General features: G+C 55.2%; 3 protein-coding genes across 3 annotated transcripts in view; 2 read left to right on the top strand and 1 right to left on the bottom strand.

Annotated features, from left to right (window-relative positions):
• Positions 1–5,058, top strand: part of SULT2B1 (sulfotransferase family 2B member 1) — a 48,581-nt gene extending 43,523 nt beyond the window's left edge. The window contains exons 5-7 of the mRNA XM_064294024.1: positions 508–602; positions 4,377–4,557; positions 4,798–5,058. Coding sequence (XP_064150094.1) covers positions 508–602; positions 4,377–4,557; positions 4,798–4,991 — 470 coding nt within the window. The 3' untranslated portion in view covers positions 4,992–5,058. The remainder of the gene's footprint in view (positions 1–507; positions 603–4,376; positions 4,558–4,797) is intronic.
• A 1,040-nt stretch (positions 5,059–6,098) lies between these two features.
• Positions 6,099–20,066, bottom strand: FAM83E (family with sequence similarity 83 member E). Its single transcript, XM_064294020.1, has 5 exons — positions 17,497–20,066; positions 15,384–15,551; positions 14,914–15,038; positions 9,164–9,605; positions 6,099–6,939 (listed from the first exon to the last, which is right to left on the bottom strand). Exons 1-5 carry the CDS (start codon positions 17,974–17,976, stop codon positions 6,688–6,690), a joined length of 1,467 nt encoding a protein of 488 aa, XP_064150090.1. The 5' UTR covers positions 17,977–20,066; the 3' UTR covers positions 6,099–6,687.
• On the top strand, positions 12,272–12,751 carry SPACA4 (sperm acrosome associated 4). Its single transcript, XM_064293466.1, has one exon. The coding sequence runs from the start codon at positions 12,377–12,379 to the stop codon at positions 12,749–12,751; it is 375 nt and encodes a 124-aa protein (XP_064149536.1). The 5' UTR covers positions 12,272–12,376.
• Positions 20,067–20,115: the final 49 nt, after the last annotated feature.

Raw genomic sequence — 20,115 nt, 5'->3', positions numbered from 1 at the left:
CAGAGATGTAGACAGACGCACAGAGATAGAGACGGGAAGATAGTATAACATTCTAGGAAACTGTTTCTGGGGCAGGTAGAGGGACAGTTTTGCTTCAGTGAATAGAGAGTAGAGGAGGAAGGCATGGGGTTCAGGATGGGGAAGATAGGTGTGAAGCTTTGGCCAAGAGAGAGACGGGGCACCAGCTGCTAAGAAAGACAGGCCCCTTCAGCCACATATCACTTTTCTGTTCTTGTCAGAGCCCCTGGCCTTGGAGGGGGCTCCAAGTGGATGGAGGGGGCTGGAGGAACCAGGTCACTGTCATAGTCTAGATAGAGAGCTGGGGGAGGGGCTGACCAGGAGAGGCACTGAAGTTGATGGGGATGTGGGCTGTGTAGGGAGTCAGGGGAGGGGCATCCAGCTCTGAGAGCTGAGCCCAGGCATGGGGGAATGTGCAAGATCCCATTGAGCCCCCAGGGGGGTTGGCCCCCCTGCTGGCCCTCACCCTGCCTGCCCCTCCACCCACAGTGCAATTTGGCTCCTGGTTCGACCACATTAAGGGCTGGATTCGGATGCAGGGCAAAGAGAACTTCCTGTTTATCACCTACGAGGAGCTGCATCAGGTGAGCCCCCACCCCCACCCCAGCGCCATGTCCCCCAACCCTCCCTCCATGTGCCCACCTGCTTCCCTTCCTGGGGAGGGTGGCCTAGGTCTAGGGCTGGCTCCACCAACATGCAGGCCCTGGGGATGGATACAGCGGTGAACAAGACAGAGTCCCTGTGCCCAGGAGGCTGATGATGATCTAGATAGAGCAGGAGATGGGCCAGGAACAAAACAACAAAATGCATAGCAGGGCAGAGTTAAGAAGAAAATAAAACAGGGAGTAGGGATAAGGCAGGGGCGAGAGTGTGAGTGGTTGGGGAGGCCGCAAGACAACATTTGAGCAAAGACCTGAAGGAGGAAAGGTGAGAACACCAGGAAGATATCTGGGGGAAAGGTGTTCCCAGCAGAGGGAACAGCAAGAACAGAAGTGTAAAGGCCCTGGTGTAGAGCTGTGCTTGAGGTAATCTAAGGGCTGCCAAGAGGCCGGTGTGGTCTGAGCCAAGTGAGGGAAGGGGAGGGAGCAGAGATGAGGGCAAAGAGGGAGCGGGGGGCCACAGTGAAGACATTGGCTTTTCTGCGAGGCGGGAGCCATGGGCAGGCTCTGAGCAGGGGAGGTGACAAGGTAAATGTGATGATACAAAGCTGTAGCACATGGGACCCACACTTCAATGATGGTGACAATTTCAAAGGCAGAGGGAGTCAGTGGAAAGCAACAGCCTTTGGAGTTTGACTGGGATCCTATCTTGACTCCATCCAACGTCTCCTTCTGGCTGGGGCAATCAGAGGAGGCTCCCTGGAGGAAGGGGTCGTGCAGAATAGGAGGCTGGGATTCTAGATGGAAATAATCCGCAGTGAAAATGGCTGACCATTCTAGGTTCTTAACGAGGACTGTACCGTGAGGGTGGGAGCCTAGGAGGCCCCCACACATGCCCCCTCATCAGTGGTCCCAGTCGTGTTTCCCTTCACGTGGTTTTTGTATCCTCCGTCTTGTCAATGCTTTTTGTAGTGGCAAGAGCCTAGGTTTTTGTGTCCAACAAAACGGTTAAGATCCCAGCCTCTGAAGTTTCATCTTTAACATGGGTGTAAAATACCCTTAGAGGGTGGTTGTGAGAATTGAAGCACCCGGCACACTGCAACCACCTGACAAGGTGCCCCATGGTATTAGGATAGCGGGTAAAGTGAGGGTGATTAGGTTCTGAGTAAGGGCCTTTCTGAGTAGTAATAATAACATAGCAAATACCTGCTGAGGGCTGCCAAATGCCGGGCATCAGATGCTGAGCACAGACCATCTCATTTAATCCATACCAACTATGGACAAGTGAGGGACAGATTAGATTGACCCGCATGAAGCTGCCAATATCTGCCCAGCAAAGATGGCGATTTCATGTGGGTCACTCTAATGTTGCTATTTGGTTGCTGGATGGCATAATTGATTTGCACTCAACTGCTAACCACAGAAAGTTTGGGGCTTCAGACCCATCCAGCGATCTGCTTCTGGTAAGATTGTTGTTACTGGGTACCCTAAAATTGATTCCTACTTATAGCGACCCTATAGGACAGAGTAGAAGTGCCCCATAGAGTTTCCTCGCCTGTAATATTGTGGTGGTTTGGAAGGTCGGTGGTTTGAAAGGTCCGTGGTTTGAAAGGTCAGTGGTTCGAACCCACCAACCAGCCACTCCACAGGAGAAAGATGTGGCAGTCTGCCTCTGTAAAGATTACAAACTTGGAAGCCCTATGGGGCAGTTCTACTCTGTCCTATAGGGTTGCTAGGAGTTGAAATCGACTCGACAGCAGTGGTTAACTGGTAATCTTCATGGGCACAGATTCCACAGGTCTTCCCTCATGGAGCTGCTGGTAGGTTCAACTGCCAGCTTTTTGAACTGCCGACCTTTCAGTGAGCAGCTGAGCACTTAACATTGTGCCACCAGGGCTCCTTTCTGTTAAGATTGCAGCCAAGATTGCAACTGGGCCCTTAACACACCAATCATCATGAGTCAGAATCAACTCAATGGCAACCAACAACAACAATGTTGTTATTAATCCCATTTTACAGCAGAGAAAACTGAGGCTTAGAGAGGGCTGATAACTTACCCAAGGGCATGCAGCTCTTCACTGTAGACACCATGGTTATTTTTTCCCCATCCTGGTACATTACTTTTGATGAAAAGATCCGGAAAAGGCTTCAGCATGGCCCCTCCCCCTCTTCTCCATCAAGCTTTATTCTCTAAACTGAAAACTGGGCCACGCAGCCTGACAGAGCTGCTGGGGTGCCCCTGGGTGTGAGGCACCGCCAACATGTTAGGATTTCTGGGACACATCAGTGGTTCAAGGGGATCAAGGGATGGAGTGTTATGAAATCAGGAATGACCTGGAAAATGGAGGCCACCCTGGGTGGTGCAAGCCGTTCACACTGGACCACTAACCTGAAGGTTGGCGATTCCAACTCAGTGGTGGAAGAAAGGCACGGCAATCTGCTTCTGCAAAAAATGTTGTTAGATGCCATCGAGTTGATTTCAACTCCCAGTGACCCCATGTGACAGAGCAGAACTGCCACATAGGGTTTTCTAAGCTGCAATCTTTCTGGGAGCAGATTGCCAGATCATTCTACTGTGGAGCCACTGGGTGGGTTTGAACCTCCAACCGTTCAGTTAGTAACCCAGCACTTAGCTGTTGCACCACCGGGGCTCCTTCCTTGTAAAAATTACAGCCAAGAAAACCCTAAGGAACAGTTCTACTTTGTAAAACATGGGGTCGCCATGGGTCGAAATCGACTCGGTGGCAGTGGGTTTGGCTTTCTCTTAGTTTTGGGGTTGGTGGAAAGCTGGCTGTGCTGGGTGCTGCGTATCAGGGAAGGCAGCAAGGTCGAGAAGAGGACCGTGGGCTTCAGGGTCCCAAGTTTGAGCTCTTCCTCAGCTGTGTAATCTTGGACAAGTGTCTTGCCTTCTCTGGGCCTCTGATTACTGGGTAACGCAGTGACACTTCCCTGCAAGGCTCTTGGTAGATTGAGCACAAATATACATGAGGGGCTTGGGCCAGAGCTCAGTACAAAGCAAGTGCTCAATGTACAGTGATCGGAACCATCACTGTCAGGAAAGCTGCATCTGGGCGGGGAAGTTTGTCAGCTGAGAAGGGTGGGGAAGGGGCATTCCCAGCAGCCTCCATGCAAAGGCTTGGAGGCAGAAAGTGTAAGGAGAGGAGGGGGAGGCAGCTGGGGAGGAGGAGGACCAGAAAACATAGGACCTCTACAGCTAGGACTCTGTCCTGGGACACTGGGGAGCCACAGAAGGGGTGGGAGCAGGGTCAGCTCTGGGTGAAAAAAGATCCCTCTGGGGCCCTGTGGGGATGGGCAGGAGGCAGGTGGCCAGGGTCCAGGCAGAAGAGGAAGAGACCTGAGCCAGTGCTAAGGCCATGGTGACAGAGAGGAGGGGACAGGGCAGAGAGAGTCAAGGGTAGGAGGGAGGGGCCCGGCACTGATGGAGTCTTAGAAAGAGGAGGAGGAGGAGTGGGTGATTCCCTGGGTGAGTTCAAACCACCAACCCTTCAGAGAGTTTAACTACTGCACCACCAGGGTTCCACTCCCACCCAGAGAACCTCCAAAACTCAAAACTGCAAAAACTCTTAGAGGCCATAATCCAACTCCTCGGTTCGCAGATGGGGAAACTGAGGCAGGGAGGTGGCATCACTCAGACAGATTTGGCTTAGGTTCCGGACATCCAGGCTCCCTTTTGCTGGGTCCCCTCCCTCCGCGGTGAGTGGGTAGGTCCCCCCTGACCCCTCTCCTCGCTGCCCCCAGGACCTCTGCGGCTCTGTGCAGCGCATCTGTGAGTTCCTGGGTCGGCCGCTGGGCGAGGAGGCGCTGGGCTCCGTCCTGGAGCACTCGTCCTTCCAGGCCATGAAGGCCAACACCATGTCCAACTACTCGCTGCTGCCTCCCAGCCTGCTGGACCAACGCCGTGGGGCCTTCCTCCGGAAAGGTGCGGGCGGCCCTGGGGCAGGCCATGGCCTCGCTGTGTGACTCCGGGGGAGTTACTTAACCTCTCTGGGCCGAGGGGAGCCTTGAAAGATTGGGGTGGGGACAGCGGTGTTTCTGGCAAAAGGAGACACCGTAGGCAAAGACTTGGGGGGGTGGGAAAAAGAATGCTAGAATGTGTGTACAAGGGGGGCGACGCTCCGAGGCGGATCCTCAGCCCCGTCGGCTCCTCCCTATCCTCCAGGGGTCTGCGGGGACTGGAAGAACTACTTCACCGTGGCGCAGAGCGAAGCCTTCGACCGCGTCTATCGCGAGCAGATGCGGGGGCAGCCGACCTTCCCCTGGGACGAGGCCACGAAGGACGCCATCCCGGACCCCGAGCCCAGCCCCAACCCTAGCCCCAGTCCCGGCCAGGCCCTCGAGACTCCGGACCAGTGACCCTGAGAATAAACACGTGGCTACTGCCGGCGCCCCGGCTCCTTCGTGCGCTTTGAGGGTGGTGGAACGCGGGCGGGCAGCAGGGGGCGCGCGAGGGCGGGCGGGGCCCCGCGCAGGGCTGCCGAGACCAGGTTTGGGACCTGGCGCCGGGCATCCAGAACCTCGGGAAGGCGATTCACCTTCCCCACCTGGCACTTCAAGGGGGTCGATGACTCAGAGGCCCCGCCTGAAGTCAAAGGCGCTGCAAGGAGCCCTGAGCTGGGCATGTGACTTCCCCAGGGCGAGGTGGCTGTAGCTGGGACTCCTGAGTCCCTGGGGAGGAGGGGTCTGGGAGGTCGGAGTTCTGGGTCTGAGGGAGGAGGGGGTCGGGGGCTCAAGTCCTAGGTCTAAGCTAGGAGGCAGCTGGGGTTGGACTCCTGGGTCGAGGCCAGGCAGTGTCTGGAAGGAAGCAACTTTATTCCAAGCAGAGGGGGCAAAGGGGAGTCCCAAAAGGCCCGCCTCCTAAGCACCCACAAAATAGTTCCAGCGCCTGGCTGATCCCTCTGTATGGCCCCTCCCCCCGCCCCCAGCAGGAGTGTACCCCCACTTTCCAGTCTCTGGCATTCAGCTCCACGCCCCTCCCTGCTCCCCAGAAGGGCCTGCTCCCTGCCTAGGCTAAGCTCAGTTTCTCCACAGCTTCTCAGCTTCCCTGTTTGTCCCAGGGACCCCTATCTTCACCCCAGCATGGGGGGCCACTCAGCCAGGCCTCTCCTCAGACCAGGCAGTTTCCCACTCACCCACTCTGTCTAGTCATACCCAGACCCAGAATGCAGGTGCCTTGTTCTAGAATCCATAGCTAGTCCATAGTTCCTATCCATTTTCTAGACTGTGGTGCTGAGGCATAGAGCTGGCTCTGGGCTTGCCTAAATTCTAACAGTTGCTGACTCTGACTCATGGCGACCTTGTGTGTGTCAGAGTAGAGCTGTGCTCCATATGATTTTCAATGGCTGGTTTTTTGGAAGCTGATCACCAGCCTTTTTCCAAGTCGCCTCTGGGCGGATTTCAACTGCCAGCCGAGTGCATTAGCTGTTTGCACCGTCCAGGGACTAGAACAAGTTAAAAAAAAAAAAAAAACAATAAAAATGTAGAGCAAAACTCAAATTCATAAAAAAGGCCAGATTTACTGGACTGATAGAGACTGGAGGAACCCCCAAGACTATTGCCCTAAGGCACCCTTTTAACCTGGAACTGAAGCCACTCCCAGAGGTCATCTTTCAACCAAATAATCCTTTGGCCTATAAAATAAACAATAACACCTGTGAGGAATGTGCTTCTTAGAACAATCAACTATACAAGACCAAACCTGCAACATTTGCCTGAAAGCAAAGATAAGAAGGCAATGAGGGCCAGGGAAACTGCAGGGATGGAAAAGAGGAAGTCAGGGTAGAAATGGGGAGACAGCTTACACAATCTGGGGATAAGTAGCCAACATCATAGAACAATTTATATAAGAATTGTTGAATGGGAAACTAATTTGCTGGGTAAACTTTTACCTAAACCACAATAAAATGTTAAAAAAAAAAAATTCCTCCCACTTTGCAGACCCTGAGATCAGAAGCCTTTTCCAAGGCAGGGCAGCAAGGCAGGGAGGGGGGTGGGGGGTGTTTGCACTGGAGTTTGCCCAGCTTGCCTTGTCCTAGTTTGGCTTTGGGTCCTGTCAAGGTTGCCCCCGGAGTCCTGGCCGGGTGGCCCAGTCTGGCTGCCGGAGGCCTCTAGGATCTGAGAGTTTTGGTGGAGTATCTTCACCAAACCTCCTCCGTGTTGGGGACAGGTATCGAAGGCGGCGGACAGGGATCAGAGGCAGGGCCAGTGGGCGGGGGTCCCCCTCGCCCCCGTGGCCCCCTCCAGTGCCCCGCTGCCGCATCAGGGCCTTGGCTGGGGTGTCCTTGGAGCCCCAGGACTTCTTGAGCTGTGGAGGAAAAAAGAGGGAGGTGAAAAGAGGCTCTGGGAGCCCAGAGTCAGGGAAAGAAGGAGGTGAAGGGGAGAGCTGAAGGTGAGAAGAGGCTCTGGGCTGAGAGGCAGGGGAGGGAGAAGGTGAGAGGGGAGAGGAGGTGATGGGGGGAGAGGAAGTGAGAGGAGGCTCTGGGGGCCCAGAGTCAGGGACAGAAGGAGGTGAGGGGGCAAAAGAAGAAAGTGTAAGATGGAGTTGTTGAGGGAGGGAGGAGATGGGAAGGGAAGAGGTGAGGGAGGAGAAACAATGAGAAAGGAAGGAGGGGAGACAGGAGACAGGTGAGCAGAGAGGGAGGTGAAAGGAGGGAGGAGGTGAGGGAGGAGATGAGATAGGGTAGGGAGAGATGACAGAGGAGGGAGGGGAGGAAGCAGGGAAGGGGGCGCAGAACTCTGAGGGAGGTGAGAAAAACACTGAGCGTCTAGACCCAGGAGGGAAGTGAAGGGAGGCTGAGATGGCCACACTCAGGGAGGGAGCAAGGAGCTGGGCTCCCACCTGCGGCTTTACAGCTGAGGAGGAACAGGAAGCAGCTAGCTGCTGTCTGGGGGGAGCAAATATTTGTCAAGGGAGGTGATGCTTGGTGAGGGCGGCTGGGGACCAGGTGAAGGTGAGGACCTTGCCCCTGCCCCCACCCATCCCCCTTCTCCTCTGGGCTTCAGCCTGCGTTGACTGGGATTCCTCAGATAATTCTCCCTCACCCTTGGGAGCGGCCTCTGGATCCCTCTTAGCAGATGGGGAAACTGAGGCTGAAAAGGGGTGCAGCTTACAGAGCAAAGCCACCTGTTGCCCCTACATGGTCCTGATCTCACCCTCTCAACAGCCCGTTTCACAGCTGAGGAAACTGAGGCTCGGAGAGAAAAAGTCACCTGCTCAGGGTCTCCTGGAGGCCACTCTGAGGCCCCCAAATCCTTCCCCCTAAATGCTTTCTTGTGTTTCTCTAATCTAGGAAGCCAGAGAACAGAGCATTTAAAAGCCCTACTTGGAAAGCAGCCAGGGCTGAGTTATGATCCCTCTCTGGTGCCTCAGTTACCCTATCTGTGAAACGGGTAGGAGGAGAGCTGTGGTCAGAGGGCTGTGGTAAAGGTTACATTAGATTACCTTGGCGAAAGCCCTTGGCACTACAGAAAAATGCCCACAAAAGATTGTTGTTTTGACCTTGGGCAAGTTACCTGACCTCTCTGAGCCTCAGCTTTCCCATCTGTAAAATGGGCATGATCAGAGAACTGCCTCACTGGGCTGGGAGGATGAGGCAAGGGCATAAATACAAATAAATTTGATTTCATGAATGTGTTGTTGTTACTCTTTTAGCTCACCCTGTCCTCACTGACCCAGCCAAGCAGAATGATAATCGCTCAGCCCATTTTCTAGATGAGAACACCGAGCCTCAGTGAAAACAAGTTGCCTGCCCCCTGGGTTCTCACAACTGGGGTGCCATGTCAGTTACCCTCAGGGTTCTTGGAGTCTCTTCCCCAGGCCACCCAGTGTTCACCTGCCCAGCACACAGTAGGGGTGCAAGAGAAAGATGGTGCAATTATGAACTTAGGTGTGGGTGAGTGGCTTTGCTTTCCTATCGATGGAAGAGTGCAATTCCCCAAATCCTTGCAGCCAGGCACCAAGTAAACCCACTGCTGTCAAGTCAGTTCCAAATAGCTACCTTGTAGGACAGAACAGAACTGTCCCATAGGGTTTCCAAGGCTATAATCTTTATGGGAGCAGACTGCCACATCTTTCTCCCCTGGAGCAGCTGGTGGGTTCGAACCATCAGCCTTTTGGTTAGCAGCCTAAGCACTTAACCACTGTGCCACGAGGGCTCCTTAGACCTATTCACACTCAAAAAACCAAACCCATTGCTGTCGAGTTGATTCTGACTCATAGCGACCCTATAGGATAGTAGAAGTGCCCCATAGGATTTCCAAGGCCGCAGTCTTTATGGGAGCAGATTGCCAGTCTTTCTCCTGACGAGCCACTGGGTGAGTTTGAACCACCAACCAACCTTTCAGTTAGCAGCCAAGCACTTAGCCATTGTGCCACCAGGGCTCCAGGTACCAGTAGGCCCCAGAAAAACACTTCCTGCTCTTAAGTAGTTCAGAGTCTGGACCAAGAAACTGCGTGACCTTAGGCAAGTACTTCCCCTCTCTGGGCTCCACTCTTCTTGCTCTCTGTCAGGTCAGCCACCAGATCTCACCTCGTTGTCACCGTCACTGGAGCCTGACAGCTGGGACAGGCGGCTCAGGTCCCAAAGGGAGCGGCTGGGCCGAGCTGGGGGACCGGTGGGGGTCCGGGCACGCTGCACACTCCTCAGTATGTCGCTGAGCGCCGGCCCAGGGGCGGCAGGGGGCTCCCGCCTGTCCCCCTCTAAGACACGGCAGGCAGCCAGGCGGCGGGCCAGCGAGTCATCCGGCGGCGGTGATGGGGGGGCCACAGAGCAGCGGTGGGCCACGCGGTGTGGGCTCCGAGCCAGCTGCAGCCCCCCCAAGACTCTGATGAAGGGTCCCGGGGTGGGCGGAGGTGGGAGCGGCCAGGAGGCCGCATACAGCGTCCGAAACTCCCGGCTGAAGGCGTCAGTGATCTCGCCAGTGAGCAGGGTCACCAGGCCGCGGTGCAGGCGGGCGTCACTCCAGGTGAAGCTGAGGGCATGGAGGAGGGCTCAGGATATTCGCACAGCCCCAGCCTGACCCCACCCCCATTCCCATCCTGGTCCCAGGGCAGGCTGTGGACCTGGAGCAAGACCCTTGGCCTCTCCAGTCTCAGCGTTCCCCTCTGTAGAATGAGAGCAATTGTGGTACCAGCTCCAGAGGGTTGATATGAGGACAACAGGAGCTAACAGGTATTTAAATGATCGTCTGGAATCAGGCTTGGGTTATACCTGGGCTCTACCCTGTCCCCAAGGTGCATGTGGCTAGGAGTTGCTGGAGCCCTGGTGATGTAGTGATTAAGAGCTTGGCTGCTGCCCAAAAGGTCAGCAATTCGAATCCACCAGGCACTTCTTGGAAACCCTGTGGGGCAGTTCTCTGTCCTATAAGGTCAACTCGAAGGCAACCAGTTTGGTTTGGTTTTTGGTTTAGGAGTTCCTGGGTGGCACAAATACACTCTACTGCTAGCTGAAAGGTTGGTGGTTTGAACCCACCCAGAGGCAGTTCAGAAGATAGGTCTGGCGATCTGCCGAAAGGCCTTGGAAACCCTATGGAGCAGTTCTACTCTGCATGTGTGGCGTCACCACGAGTCAGAATCAACTCAACAAAAACTAAGGACAACGACGATGATGCTGGAAGCTAGGCCACTGGTAGTTCAGATACCAGCAGGGTCACCCTTGGTGGACAGGTTTCAGCGGAGCTTCCTCATTAAGACAGACTAGGAAGAAGGACCTGGGGCTCTACTTTCAAAAATCGGCTAATGAAAACCCTACAGATCACAACAGAATATTGTCTGACTCTCTTGCTTTGGACGTGTCATCAGGAGGGATCAATCGCCAGAGAAAGACCATGTCTGGTGAAGGAGACGGCCAGCCAGGGTGAGGGAGACCCTGGGTGAGACAGATTGCCACAATAGCCGCAAAGATGGACTTGAACATGCCAGCACTGGTGAGGGTAATGACGGATGGGGCAACATTGCGTTCTGTTGCACATAAGGTCGCTGGGAGTCAGAGCTGACCTGATAACAACTAACAACAAGCAAAGTTTTCTGACTCCCACAGGGACTGTCTGAAGACTCAGCAGTTGCTTCCTAGACTGACTGCCATTTATCAAGCACTTGCTGTGTGCCTGAAACCCTGGTGGCGCGGTGGCTAAGAGTTTGGCTGCTAACTAAAAGGTCGCCAGTTCAAATCTACCAGATGCTCCTTGGAAATTCAATGGGGGCAGTTCTACTCTGCTTCTAGGGTCACTATGAGTAGGAATCAACTCGATGGCAATGGGTTTTCCTCTGTGCCAAGTTCTCGGCTCGCCTGCCCTGTGCTTCAGTTTCCTCGTCTGTAATGTGGAGCCAAAAACACAGGAAGATTCAAACGAGGGAAGAGGGGTAGCAGGTCCAGCATAAGGTAAATATTAAAAGCTGTTTTGCCTTTACTACCACCTGTTATCACGGTGATTGTCACTGAGAGCATTGTTACCGAAAGTTTTGCCATACAGCAAGCCAACAAAAAGCCGTTGCCATGGAGTCGATTCTATCCCATGGAGACCCCATGTGTTACAAAATAGAACTGTGCTCCATAAGGTTTTCTTGGCTATTGTCTTCATGGAAGCAGGTCATCAGGTGTTTATTTCTAGTCTGCCGTAGTCTGGAAGCTCCACTGAACCTGTCCACCATGGTTAGTAGTCACACTGAAGCCGTCTGAACCACTCACACACAGTAAGTGCTCAGTAAATGCCTTTTTCTTTCTAGGCCTCCCCTGGAGTTAAATGAACCTGGCTTTCATATTAGCTCAGGGGGCCTTGGACGTATCACTGACCCTTCCTGAACCTCAGCTTGTTCATCTGTAGAGCAAGATGGAAGGAGTCCTGGTGGCACAATGGTTAGGTGCTTGGCTGCTCACCAAAAGTTTGGCAGTTCAAAGCCACCCAGTGGCTCCACAGGAGAAAGACCTGGCAATCTGCTCATATCAAGATTCCTGCCTAGGAAACTCTATGGGGCAGTTCTACCCTGTCCTATAGGGTCGCTGTGAGTCAGAATCAACTCAACGGCACCTAACAACCACAACAGAGCAGGATAGAGTCCTTGGGTGGTGCCAGTGGTTAATATGCTCGGCCCCTAACTGAAAGGTTGGCAGTTTGAGTCCACCTAGAGGTACCCTGGAAGAAAAGCCTGGCTGGCGACTGACTTCCGAAATATCAGCCATTGAGAACTTTATGCAGCGCGGCTCTACTCTGACACTCATGGGGCCGCCATGAGTCGGGATCCACTCAATGGCAACTGGAACTGGTAGATCAGTGGTCACCATGGACTCAGTGGAGCTTAAGCCCTCGGCACTGCGGCCAGTGCACCGCAGAGTGTCCTTACCTTTGAGGGGTGCCACTGTCCTCACTCCCTGGGAGGTCAGCAGGCAAAGCTGCCGCTTGGATTGTGACACTTCCCCTCCCCCACCTACGACCTCACCCCTGGAGCAGCCAGTGGGAACCCCGAGGGTTCTGTGAGGTCACCCCATTCCGCTTCATAAAACCCTAGTTGGGCAGCAGCCACTGGCTTGTCTCCAACCTGGGGACTCCTAAGAGCCAAACCATAACAGAACTCTTGAGAGAGACGCAGTGTGTGTGTCGGAAGCCAAGGACCTTCAACTGCTGACCCTGGGAGGCCCAACCAAGGGGCCAAAGTCTCGTGGGTGTGCGTAGCACCATTCAGCTGTCCCGGGAGGTCAAGGAAGGCTCCGGCCTGGCTCAGGCACCGTTGGCACCGCCAGGCCGCCATGGTCCTCGGCTGGCTGCTGCTGCTGGTGCTGGCGCTGCCCCCAGGCACAAGGAGCGTCAAAGACTGCTTCTTCTGTGAGCTGACTGACTCCCTGCACTGCCCCAGCACGCACATGAGCTGTGGTGAAGAGGAGGACTGCTTCACGGGCCACGGGGTGGCCCCAGGCTTGGGCCCCATCACCAACAAAGGCTGCCTGCGCTCCACCAGCTGCGGCCATGAACAGCCCGTCAGCTACATGGGCGTCACCTACAGCCTCGTCACCACCTGCTGCTATGGCAACCTGTGCAACACAGCCCCGCGGCCCGCAGGCACTGGGATGGCAGGGGCCACCACTGGCATGGCACTGGGTTTGCTGCTGCTGCTGCTCCAATAGTCGCCATGATCACCGGCAGGGACCGGGCCTGGGCCTGGCCGCCCAGTTTCGCTGCTCCATGCACCCCCTGCCTCCACCCTCTCCCCCCATTAAATGGCCTGAGGCCCTAGATAACCTCTTGAGGCCCTGGCTTGGTCCATTCTGGAGCTGCTCCCCAGGAGAAGCCCCCTTGGGGCCTGGTGCAATGGTCTACTGTATTTTGTTGGTTCTAAGACGTACTTGTTTTTGTTTTTGAACCAGATGTCACTTAATGTTGGTGGCACTCCCTTAGAGTCGATGAAATATAGTAAAAAGAAATAAAGGACAGTTGACATTGATGGAGCGCTGATTACGTTACAGGCCAGGCACCACCCTCTCCTTGAGTCCTCACACAGAGCCAGGAGGTCGAGCCTTGTTGTTGTTGTTAGTTGCCTTTGAGTCAATTCTGACTGATGAAACCTACTCTGCTCAAAACTGGTCAGTGTCTACCCTAGTGCTTCTCACTTCATCAAGGTCTCTGGGCCAGCAGCCTCAGCATCACCTGGGAACTTGTTTGAAATATAAATTCTCCATCCCCAGCTGAATTGGGCAGCCCCTAAGGCCAAAAAAACCAAACCCGTTGCCATGGAGTCGATTCTGATTCATAGTCACCCCACAGGATAGAGTAGAACTGCCCCATAGGGTTTCCAAGGCTTCCGAGAAGGCAGACTGCTACATCCACGGCTGTGGGGTTTGAACTCCTGTGGGGAGTCCCCGGGTACTGCAAAGGGCTAAGCACTCAACTACGAGCCAAAACATTCTAGCTGTTAACTCACTAGGCCGCTAACCAAAAAGTTGGAGGTTCGAATTCACCCAGAGGCACCTCAGAAGATAGGCCTGGTGATCTGCTTCTGAGAGGTCACAGCCTTGAAAACCCCATGCAGCAGTTCTGCTCTGATGTATATGGTCGCCATGAGTCAGAATTAGCAGCTGAATGGGAAACACTGGGGGTGGCGCCCAGTGACCTGGATTTTCCCAAGTCCTCCAGGTGGCTCTGAATGCTGCTCAAGTTTGAAGACCATTGCTCTAGAATAACGTCCCTGGGTTCTACCAACTGAAAGGTTGGCAGTTTGAACTCACCCAGCGGTGCTGCCAGAGAAAAGTCTGCTCAAGATGACAGCCTAGGGTTTCCTATGGAGCAGTTATACTCTAACACATGGGGTCGCCATGAGCTGGAACTGACTTGATGGCAATGGGTTTGGTTTCTGATCTGATTCTAGAACAAGCGGTTCTCAGTGAGAGTGTGTCTGCACCCCAAGGAGAATCTGGCTATGTCTGGAGACATTTTTGGTTGTCATGACTTGGAGAGAGGGTGCTAGTGGCACCTAGTGGGTAAAGCCCAGGGATGCTCCTCAATAGACTAGAATGCACAGGACAGCCCCCACCACAGCAAAGAATCATCCGGTTCAAAATGTGAGCAGAGACACTGTTGAGAAACCCTGCTCTAGAGGCAGTAATCCTGTCATCCTGTTCTCTGGAGGGGGAAACCGAGGCACAGAGAGGTGAAGAAATTTGCCCAAAGTCACACAGCCAGTAGTAACTGACAGAGCTGGGATTTGATCCTAGGCTGTCTGGCTCCAGAGACCACGTCTACCCCTGTGCTGTGATCACTTATACTTTCTAGATGAGGAAATTGAGGTTCAGAGTGGGCCAGTTGTCAGTCACAGGGCTAGGAAGTGGCTGAGCTAGGATTGGAACAGATCAGTCGGACCCCAGAGGAGAGGTGGCACCTGAGCAGCCTGTCTGCTGGCCAGGCCATTTACAGACACTCAGAGAGGTGGAGTCACTTCCGGAAGGTAGAGCTAGAACTCCAGTACTCCTGGCTTTGAAGCTCCCCCTACACAAACCGGCAGCCCAGTTTTCCAGATGAGGAAACCTAGGGGTATCAGGGAGGTAAAGGCTCACCCTAGGCCACGAAACAGGCCAGCAGCAGAGCCAGGCCTAGAACCCAGTTCTCATTCCACCTCCCAACACCTCCTTCCTCTAGGGGAGGAAGGGCGTTTTGAACCCGTTTTACAGATGAGGAAACAGAGGCATGGAAAGGGAATGCTAAGGGCAATCTGAGCATGCTGAGGGCAGCTTGGGTACAGGGTGCCAGCCGAGGGGGTGGTGGCACCTGGGGTGAGGCGTGGGGGGAGTCATACCTATAGGATCCCGAAATGACCCTGTCACCGTCCAGCAGCACAAACTTCTCCCGCACGTGGCCAATCACCTGCCTCCTCCGGCGGCTCTGGAAGCTGCAGCCCCGCACGACACGGATGTCCAGGTTCTGGGGTGGGGCACGCCCTTGCTCAGGTCCATCCCATGATCCCCACTCAGTGCCAAGAGCTTGGGAGTCGCTCCAGGCTGGTCCCACTTGGGTAGCCCATGACTCCACAAAAGGATCTGTCCCACCTTCCCCAGCACCCTGGGTATCAGGCTTCACCCTAGGGGTACCCCAACTGCTAGGGGTGGCCCAGAACCCCATGGAACATTCTGCTCCTGCTTGTCCAATACCACAGGCATCAGATTCAGGGACCCTCTCAGTCAGCATTTATGACCTGGGACCTCGTGGAAGGTTCTGCTACCCCCACTGCGTCCAGCTCCATGGGAGGGAATGCTGGCTGGTCCCTACCTCAGTGGCCCAGGGGTTCACACCCAGCTGCTGGGCCAGAGCCAGGAAGGCAGGCAGCTGCTGGTGGTCCAGGAGCAGGTAGACAGGTACCCAGCGGCGCGTGGCGGCATCCACCAGGTCCAAAAGCAGGTCTGGGTCAGTGAACACATCCATGACCACAGCCACCAGCTGGGGGTGGGAAGGGGGATGTGAGGGACCCAGGTTTGGGAGCACTCAGATGGCAGGGAATGGGCATCAGGGTCCTGCGGGAGGCTGAGGTGTGCTGAAGGCTGGGAGTTTACAGGCCTGGCCCTGATGGGATGTTCACAGGGGACCCCAGATTGTCTGCGGGAGAAGGGACTGCTGCTCGTATAATGCCTGTGTACGAAGGAAGGAGACACAGCCCTTAAGATGAGTTAGCCAGTTGCCATCGAGCCAATTCCAACTCACGGCAACCCCACGCGTGTCAGAGTAGAACTGTGCTCCATAAGGTTTTCAGTGGCTGGTTTTTCAGAAGTAGACTGCCAGACCTTTCTTCCGAGATGCTGCTGGGTGGACTTGAACTCCCAAACTTTTGGTTAGCAGCCAAGCACCTTAACCATTTGCAGCACTCAGGGACTCTATTCCTCAAGACACCCAAACCTTAACTGCTAGATAGCTGTTACCACACAGCACGTGTCTACAATGTGAACAGCATTCCTTGAGCTGTGACTCTATGAGCCCAAATGTACCTGACAGCCGGCTCCTGGGGTCAGTGCGCTGACACCCCTGTAGGGTGCTCTAGGTCACTGGGCATCTGATCCCCTGGGAGACTCTGGGTCCTGGGGTGGGAGGAGTGGCCTGTGCAGCCACCAAGGAGAGCTCTGAGGACTGAGGTTGCTGAGAGCCTGGATCCTGAAAGTAGTCATGGTGAAATCCCTGGGTGGTGCAAACGATTAATGTGTTTGGCTGCTAACCAAAGGGTTGGCAGTTCGAAACCACCCAGAGGCACCTTGAAAGAAAGGTCTGACAACATACTTCTGAAAAATCTGCCACTGAAAACCTTATGGAGCACTGTTCTACCCTGACACACGTAGGGTCACCATAAGTCAGAACTGACTCAACAGCAACTGGTTGGATGAACTCTGACTCAACAACACGATGGCCTGGGTTCAAATCCCCACTCTGTCACTTACAGGCAAGACTTAATGCCCCTGTGCCTCAGTTTCCACATTTCCTCAACAGGCATACAAAGAGTCCCTACCACATAGGGCTCTAAAAAACCAGTTGCCATCAAGCCGGTTCCGACTCATGGCGACCCCACGTGTGTCAAAGTAAAACTCTATTCCATAGGGTTTTTTTGTGTGTGTGTGTGGTGAAAATATACACAACAAAACAGCCCAATTCAACAATTTCTACACAAGAAATTCAGGGATATTGATGACATTCTTCAGGTTGTGCAACCGTTCTAGCTCTCCTTTTCCAAATTATTTCACCACAATTAACTCAACGCCCTTCATAGGGTTTTCAGTGCTTCATTTTTCAGAAGTATGTTGCCAGACCTGTCTTCTGAGGCACCTCTGGGTGGACTCAAACTGCCAGCCTTTTGGTTAGAAGCCGAGCACATTAGCTGTTTGCACTGGCAGGGACTCCTAGTGAGGATTATATTCATTAATCCATGCCCTTGAAACTCTTAGCGCAAGAGCTGGTTGATGTTCAGATCGTTAAATAGAGGGTGGGAAGTCCAGGGGGCTGCAGGGGGGCACCTGGGTCCTTCCTGGGTGGAAGGTGAAGACACCTGGCCTGGCAGGGAATGCGTGAAACGGACACCCGAGATGGAAGGCGGGGAGTCACGTCAGGTACGAGGTGCACAGACACCTAAGGGATCTTGGGTCTTAGAGCAGGAATGGCGATGCCCAGATCTAAGGGGGTATGGATATCAGGTCCTGAGTCCTGGGGGCTGGGAGGTGTGGACCCCTGGGACCAGAGATGTGGGTCCCAGGGGATATAGACCCTTAGGGCCTGCAGGGCAGGGCTGCGGGCTCGCAGGTTCCAAGAGGGCAAGAGTGGGGGTGCCTAAATTCCAAAGGACATGGATGCCCAGGTCCCAGGAGCTGGGTGTGGGGAATAGACCCCAGCCCCCAGAGGCACCCACCTTGCAGGCAGCCTGGAGTTCCCGGCGCACCAGCTCCTTGAGGGATGGGTGGCCCTCGCCAGGTGGCTGGGTGTACAGCTGGGCCCGGGTGATGCCTCTCCAGGTGGGATCCTCCGGCCAGCCCAGTCGCAGCACAGGCGCCGGCTCCTCCGACTGGCCGGGCCAGTAGGTCAGGCTGCCCACCGTGGCCCCATTGGCAGCGACAGTGGCTCCTTCTGACATCCCACCGGGCTCCTGCATGGTTGCTGTCCAGTCTTCCGCCGCTGCTGCGAGGCCCCGGATCTCCTCCGTGCTGAGGAAGGGCCGCACCTGCTCTCTGTGCACGCAGGCCTTGAATGCCTCCGCACCTTCGCTCAGCAGGGCCTCCAGCGCCAGCCGCTGGCCCTCCGAATACAGAAAGCCTGGGCTGGCCTCAGTCAAGGGCAGCCCCCCAGCTTCCAAATCCACACCTTCCAGCACAGCCAGCTGAGAGGCTGCCATCGTGGCCTGCTCAGGTGAGGCTGGGTCCCTGAGGACTTGGCCGTCTCTGGGTTACTGACCGTTGGGGTGTCTCCTCCTGAATGGCTGACTCTAGACAGCCATTGGAGGCTCCCTCAGTGGCCTTGTCAAAGTCCAGATGGCTCCCTGCTCAGTGTCCTGACAACTCAATGGCCCAAGTGTCCACTGACCACCCAGTGTCTTGGGCTACTCAGACCAACCACCTGCCAGCCCAGCTACACTGTGACAGGGAGGCTCTCCTGCCACCTGTTCCTGATGTCTGGCTGACCCCACAATGGGCCCTCCCTGTTCGTCAGACTGACCACCTGACACTGTCTCCAACTGTACTACCCATCAGCTGGCCGCTCTGCCTGACCACACAATCCCCCTGCTGGCTGACCCCTAAATGTCTCAGACTGGCCACCCTACAGTCTCAGCTGAAGGTGTGCCCCACTGTCTGACCATCTCCAGGTGACTGTCTGCCTGTTTCTGACTCCTTGACTGTCCCCAACTAAGGGAAAGGCCTGTTTGCCCCTGGCGAATAGTCCGTCTCACCCTCTTCGGCCACTTCTTCAACTCTCCAGCAGACACTGATTTCTTCTGCCTGACAATCTTGGTGTCCGTGTGTCTGGCTGTCTCTGCAGGATCTAGCTGGCTGGCCACCTGACCAGTTTCTCTAGTCAAGTTGCTGTTGCCGGCTCACTGGCTCTCACCGGTTGACCACCTGGGGCCTTCTCTCAGCCCTGCAGGCATCACCCTTCCCCAGAGCCAGGACCAGGCCTCAGTCTCTCCTTCTGTCAGTCAGGGACCCCACTCCCTCCAGAAGCCCTCACACGCTCTCAGGCTGCTCCAGGAGAGGGTGATGTGCCAGACAGAGGTTCTCATCATTATAGAACCGGTCTATTACCTCGAAAGGCCATCAAGGTTGGGGGGACCAACCAGCCACTGTTCCTCAGGCCAGTTGGCCCTGGCTGTCTCCCTAGCCACAGAGCTTCTTCAGGCTGTCCACTGATCTGGGCTGATTTCTGCTTGAATTCCAGTATCTCCAGTCAGCTGACCATCCACCAGTCAATATCTCATCCTGGCTCCCTACTTGGCCCCAGCAGCTGCTCTGAGGCCCGTGAACAAACCCCTAGACTGTGGCCCCCTTGGAACCCGCAGCTGCTCCTTCAATCCAGGCAGCCCCAGTGGCTATCTTCCTTCAGGCCACAGCTCAGAGCCCTGCAAAGAGGAGCAATCAAGCCAGGCCACCCTCCCTTGCACCGCACCCCATCCATCAGCCTCACCCCAACCTGTACTCATAACCGTTGCCCCCTCTATGCTTCTAAGTTTCCATCCCCCAAGCCCCTTTCTCTTGCCTTTCCCGAGGACAGGTGAGGACGGGCAGGGAAACCTCCTGCCTGGATTTCTGCGGTTCTTCTGGTGCGCTGCCTCATTCATCAGGCTTCAGCCTGGGAACCGGGGAGCCCAACCCCCTGTGCAAACAGAAGGGGGAGGACTGACCCAGGTCCCTGGGGGAGGTTTAGGGGTGTGGAGCCTGGGGTATTAGAGGGTCCCAGCCAGAGAAGCATACTCAACTGGTTCCCCGCCCAGAGGCCACTGGCCAGGCTTCCTGGTGGGGGGGGAACCTCACCTGTTTCTACGCACCCTCTTCCCCCAGGCCCCGCCCCATGCGCACTTCCCTGTCCACACCCCGCCAGCAGCCCCAAGCACCGGAGAGGACGAATACCGGTCCTTTAAGGGGGGGCGTGGCCATGGCGAGAAAGCAGGTATGCAAGCACAGGACACCTGGCTCCCAAGTGGCAGTGCCTCAGCCCAAAAACAAAAAAGCCCATTCCCGTCGATTCCGACTCAGTGACCCTACATGACAGGGTAGAACTGCCCCAAAGGGTTTCCAAGGTGCACCTGGTGGATTCGAACTGCCGAATTTTTGGTTAGCAGCCAACTCTTAATCACTAAGCCACCGGGGTTTCCGCTCCGCTTCGGCCCCTAAGTAGCTGTGAATAGGCCCACCAGGTCCAGAGAGATCAAGACGCCATGTATGCATAGTGGCCGCCAGGGGGCACCTCCGGGCAGAGCTCAGGGACCAGGAGTTGGCCCTGTGCAGGGGAGGTGCTGGACTCCAAAGATGTGGCGTACAAC

The sequence above is a fragment of the Loxodonta africana genome, chromosome 11 (assembly GCF_030014295.1).
Source record: "Loxodonta africana isolate mLoxAfr1 chromosome 11, mLoxAfr1.hap2, whole genome shotgun sequence".
Classification (NCBI taxonomy): domain Eukaryota; kingdom Metazoa; phylum Chordata; class Mammalia; order Proboscidea; family Elephantidae; genus Loxodonta; species Loxodonta africana.
This window is presented reverse-complemented; position numbering and strand designations above follow the sequence as displayed.

Excerpts from the sequence above, each read along its gene's own strand:
- SPACA4 (XM_064293466.1), top strand. The coding sequence starts at position 12,377 with ATGGTCCTCGGCTGGCTGCTGCTGCTGGTGCTGGCGCTGCCCCCAGGC.
- FAM83E (XM_064294020.1), bottom strand. The coding sequence starts at position 17,976 with ATGGCAGCCTCTCAGCTGGCTGTGCTGGAAGGTGTGGATTTGGAAGCT. Across the intron at positions 15,552-17,496 it reads AACTCCAGGCTGCCTGCAAG|CTGGTGGCTGTGGTCATGGA; the intron begins GTGGGTGCCTCT and ends TCCCACCCCCAG. Across the intron at positions 15,039-15,383 it reads TGAACCCCTGGGCCACTGAG|AACCTGGACATCCGTGTCGT; the intron begins GTAGGGACCAGC and ends GCCCCACCCCAG.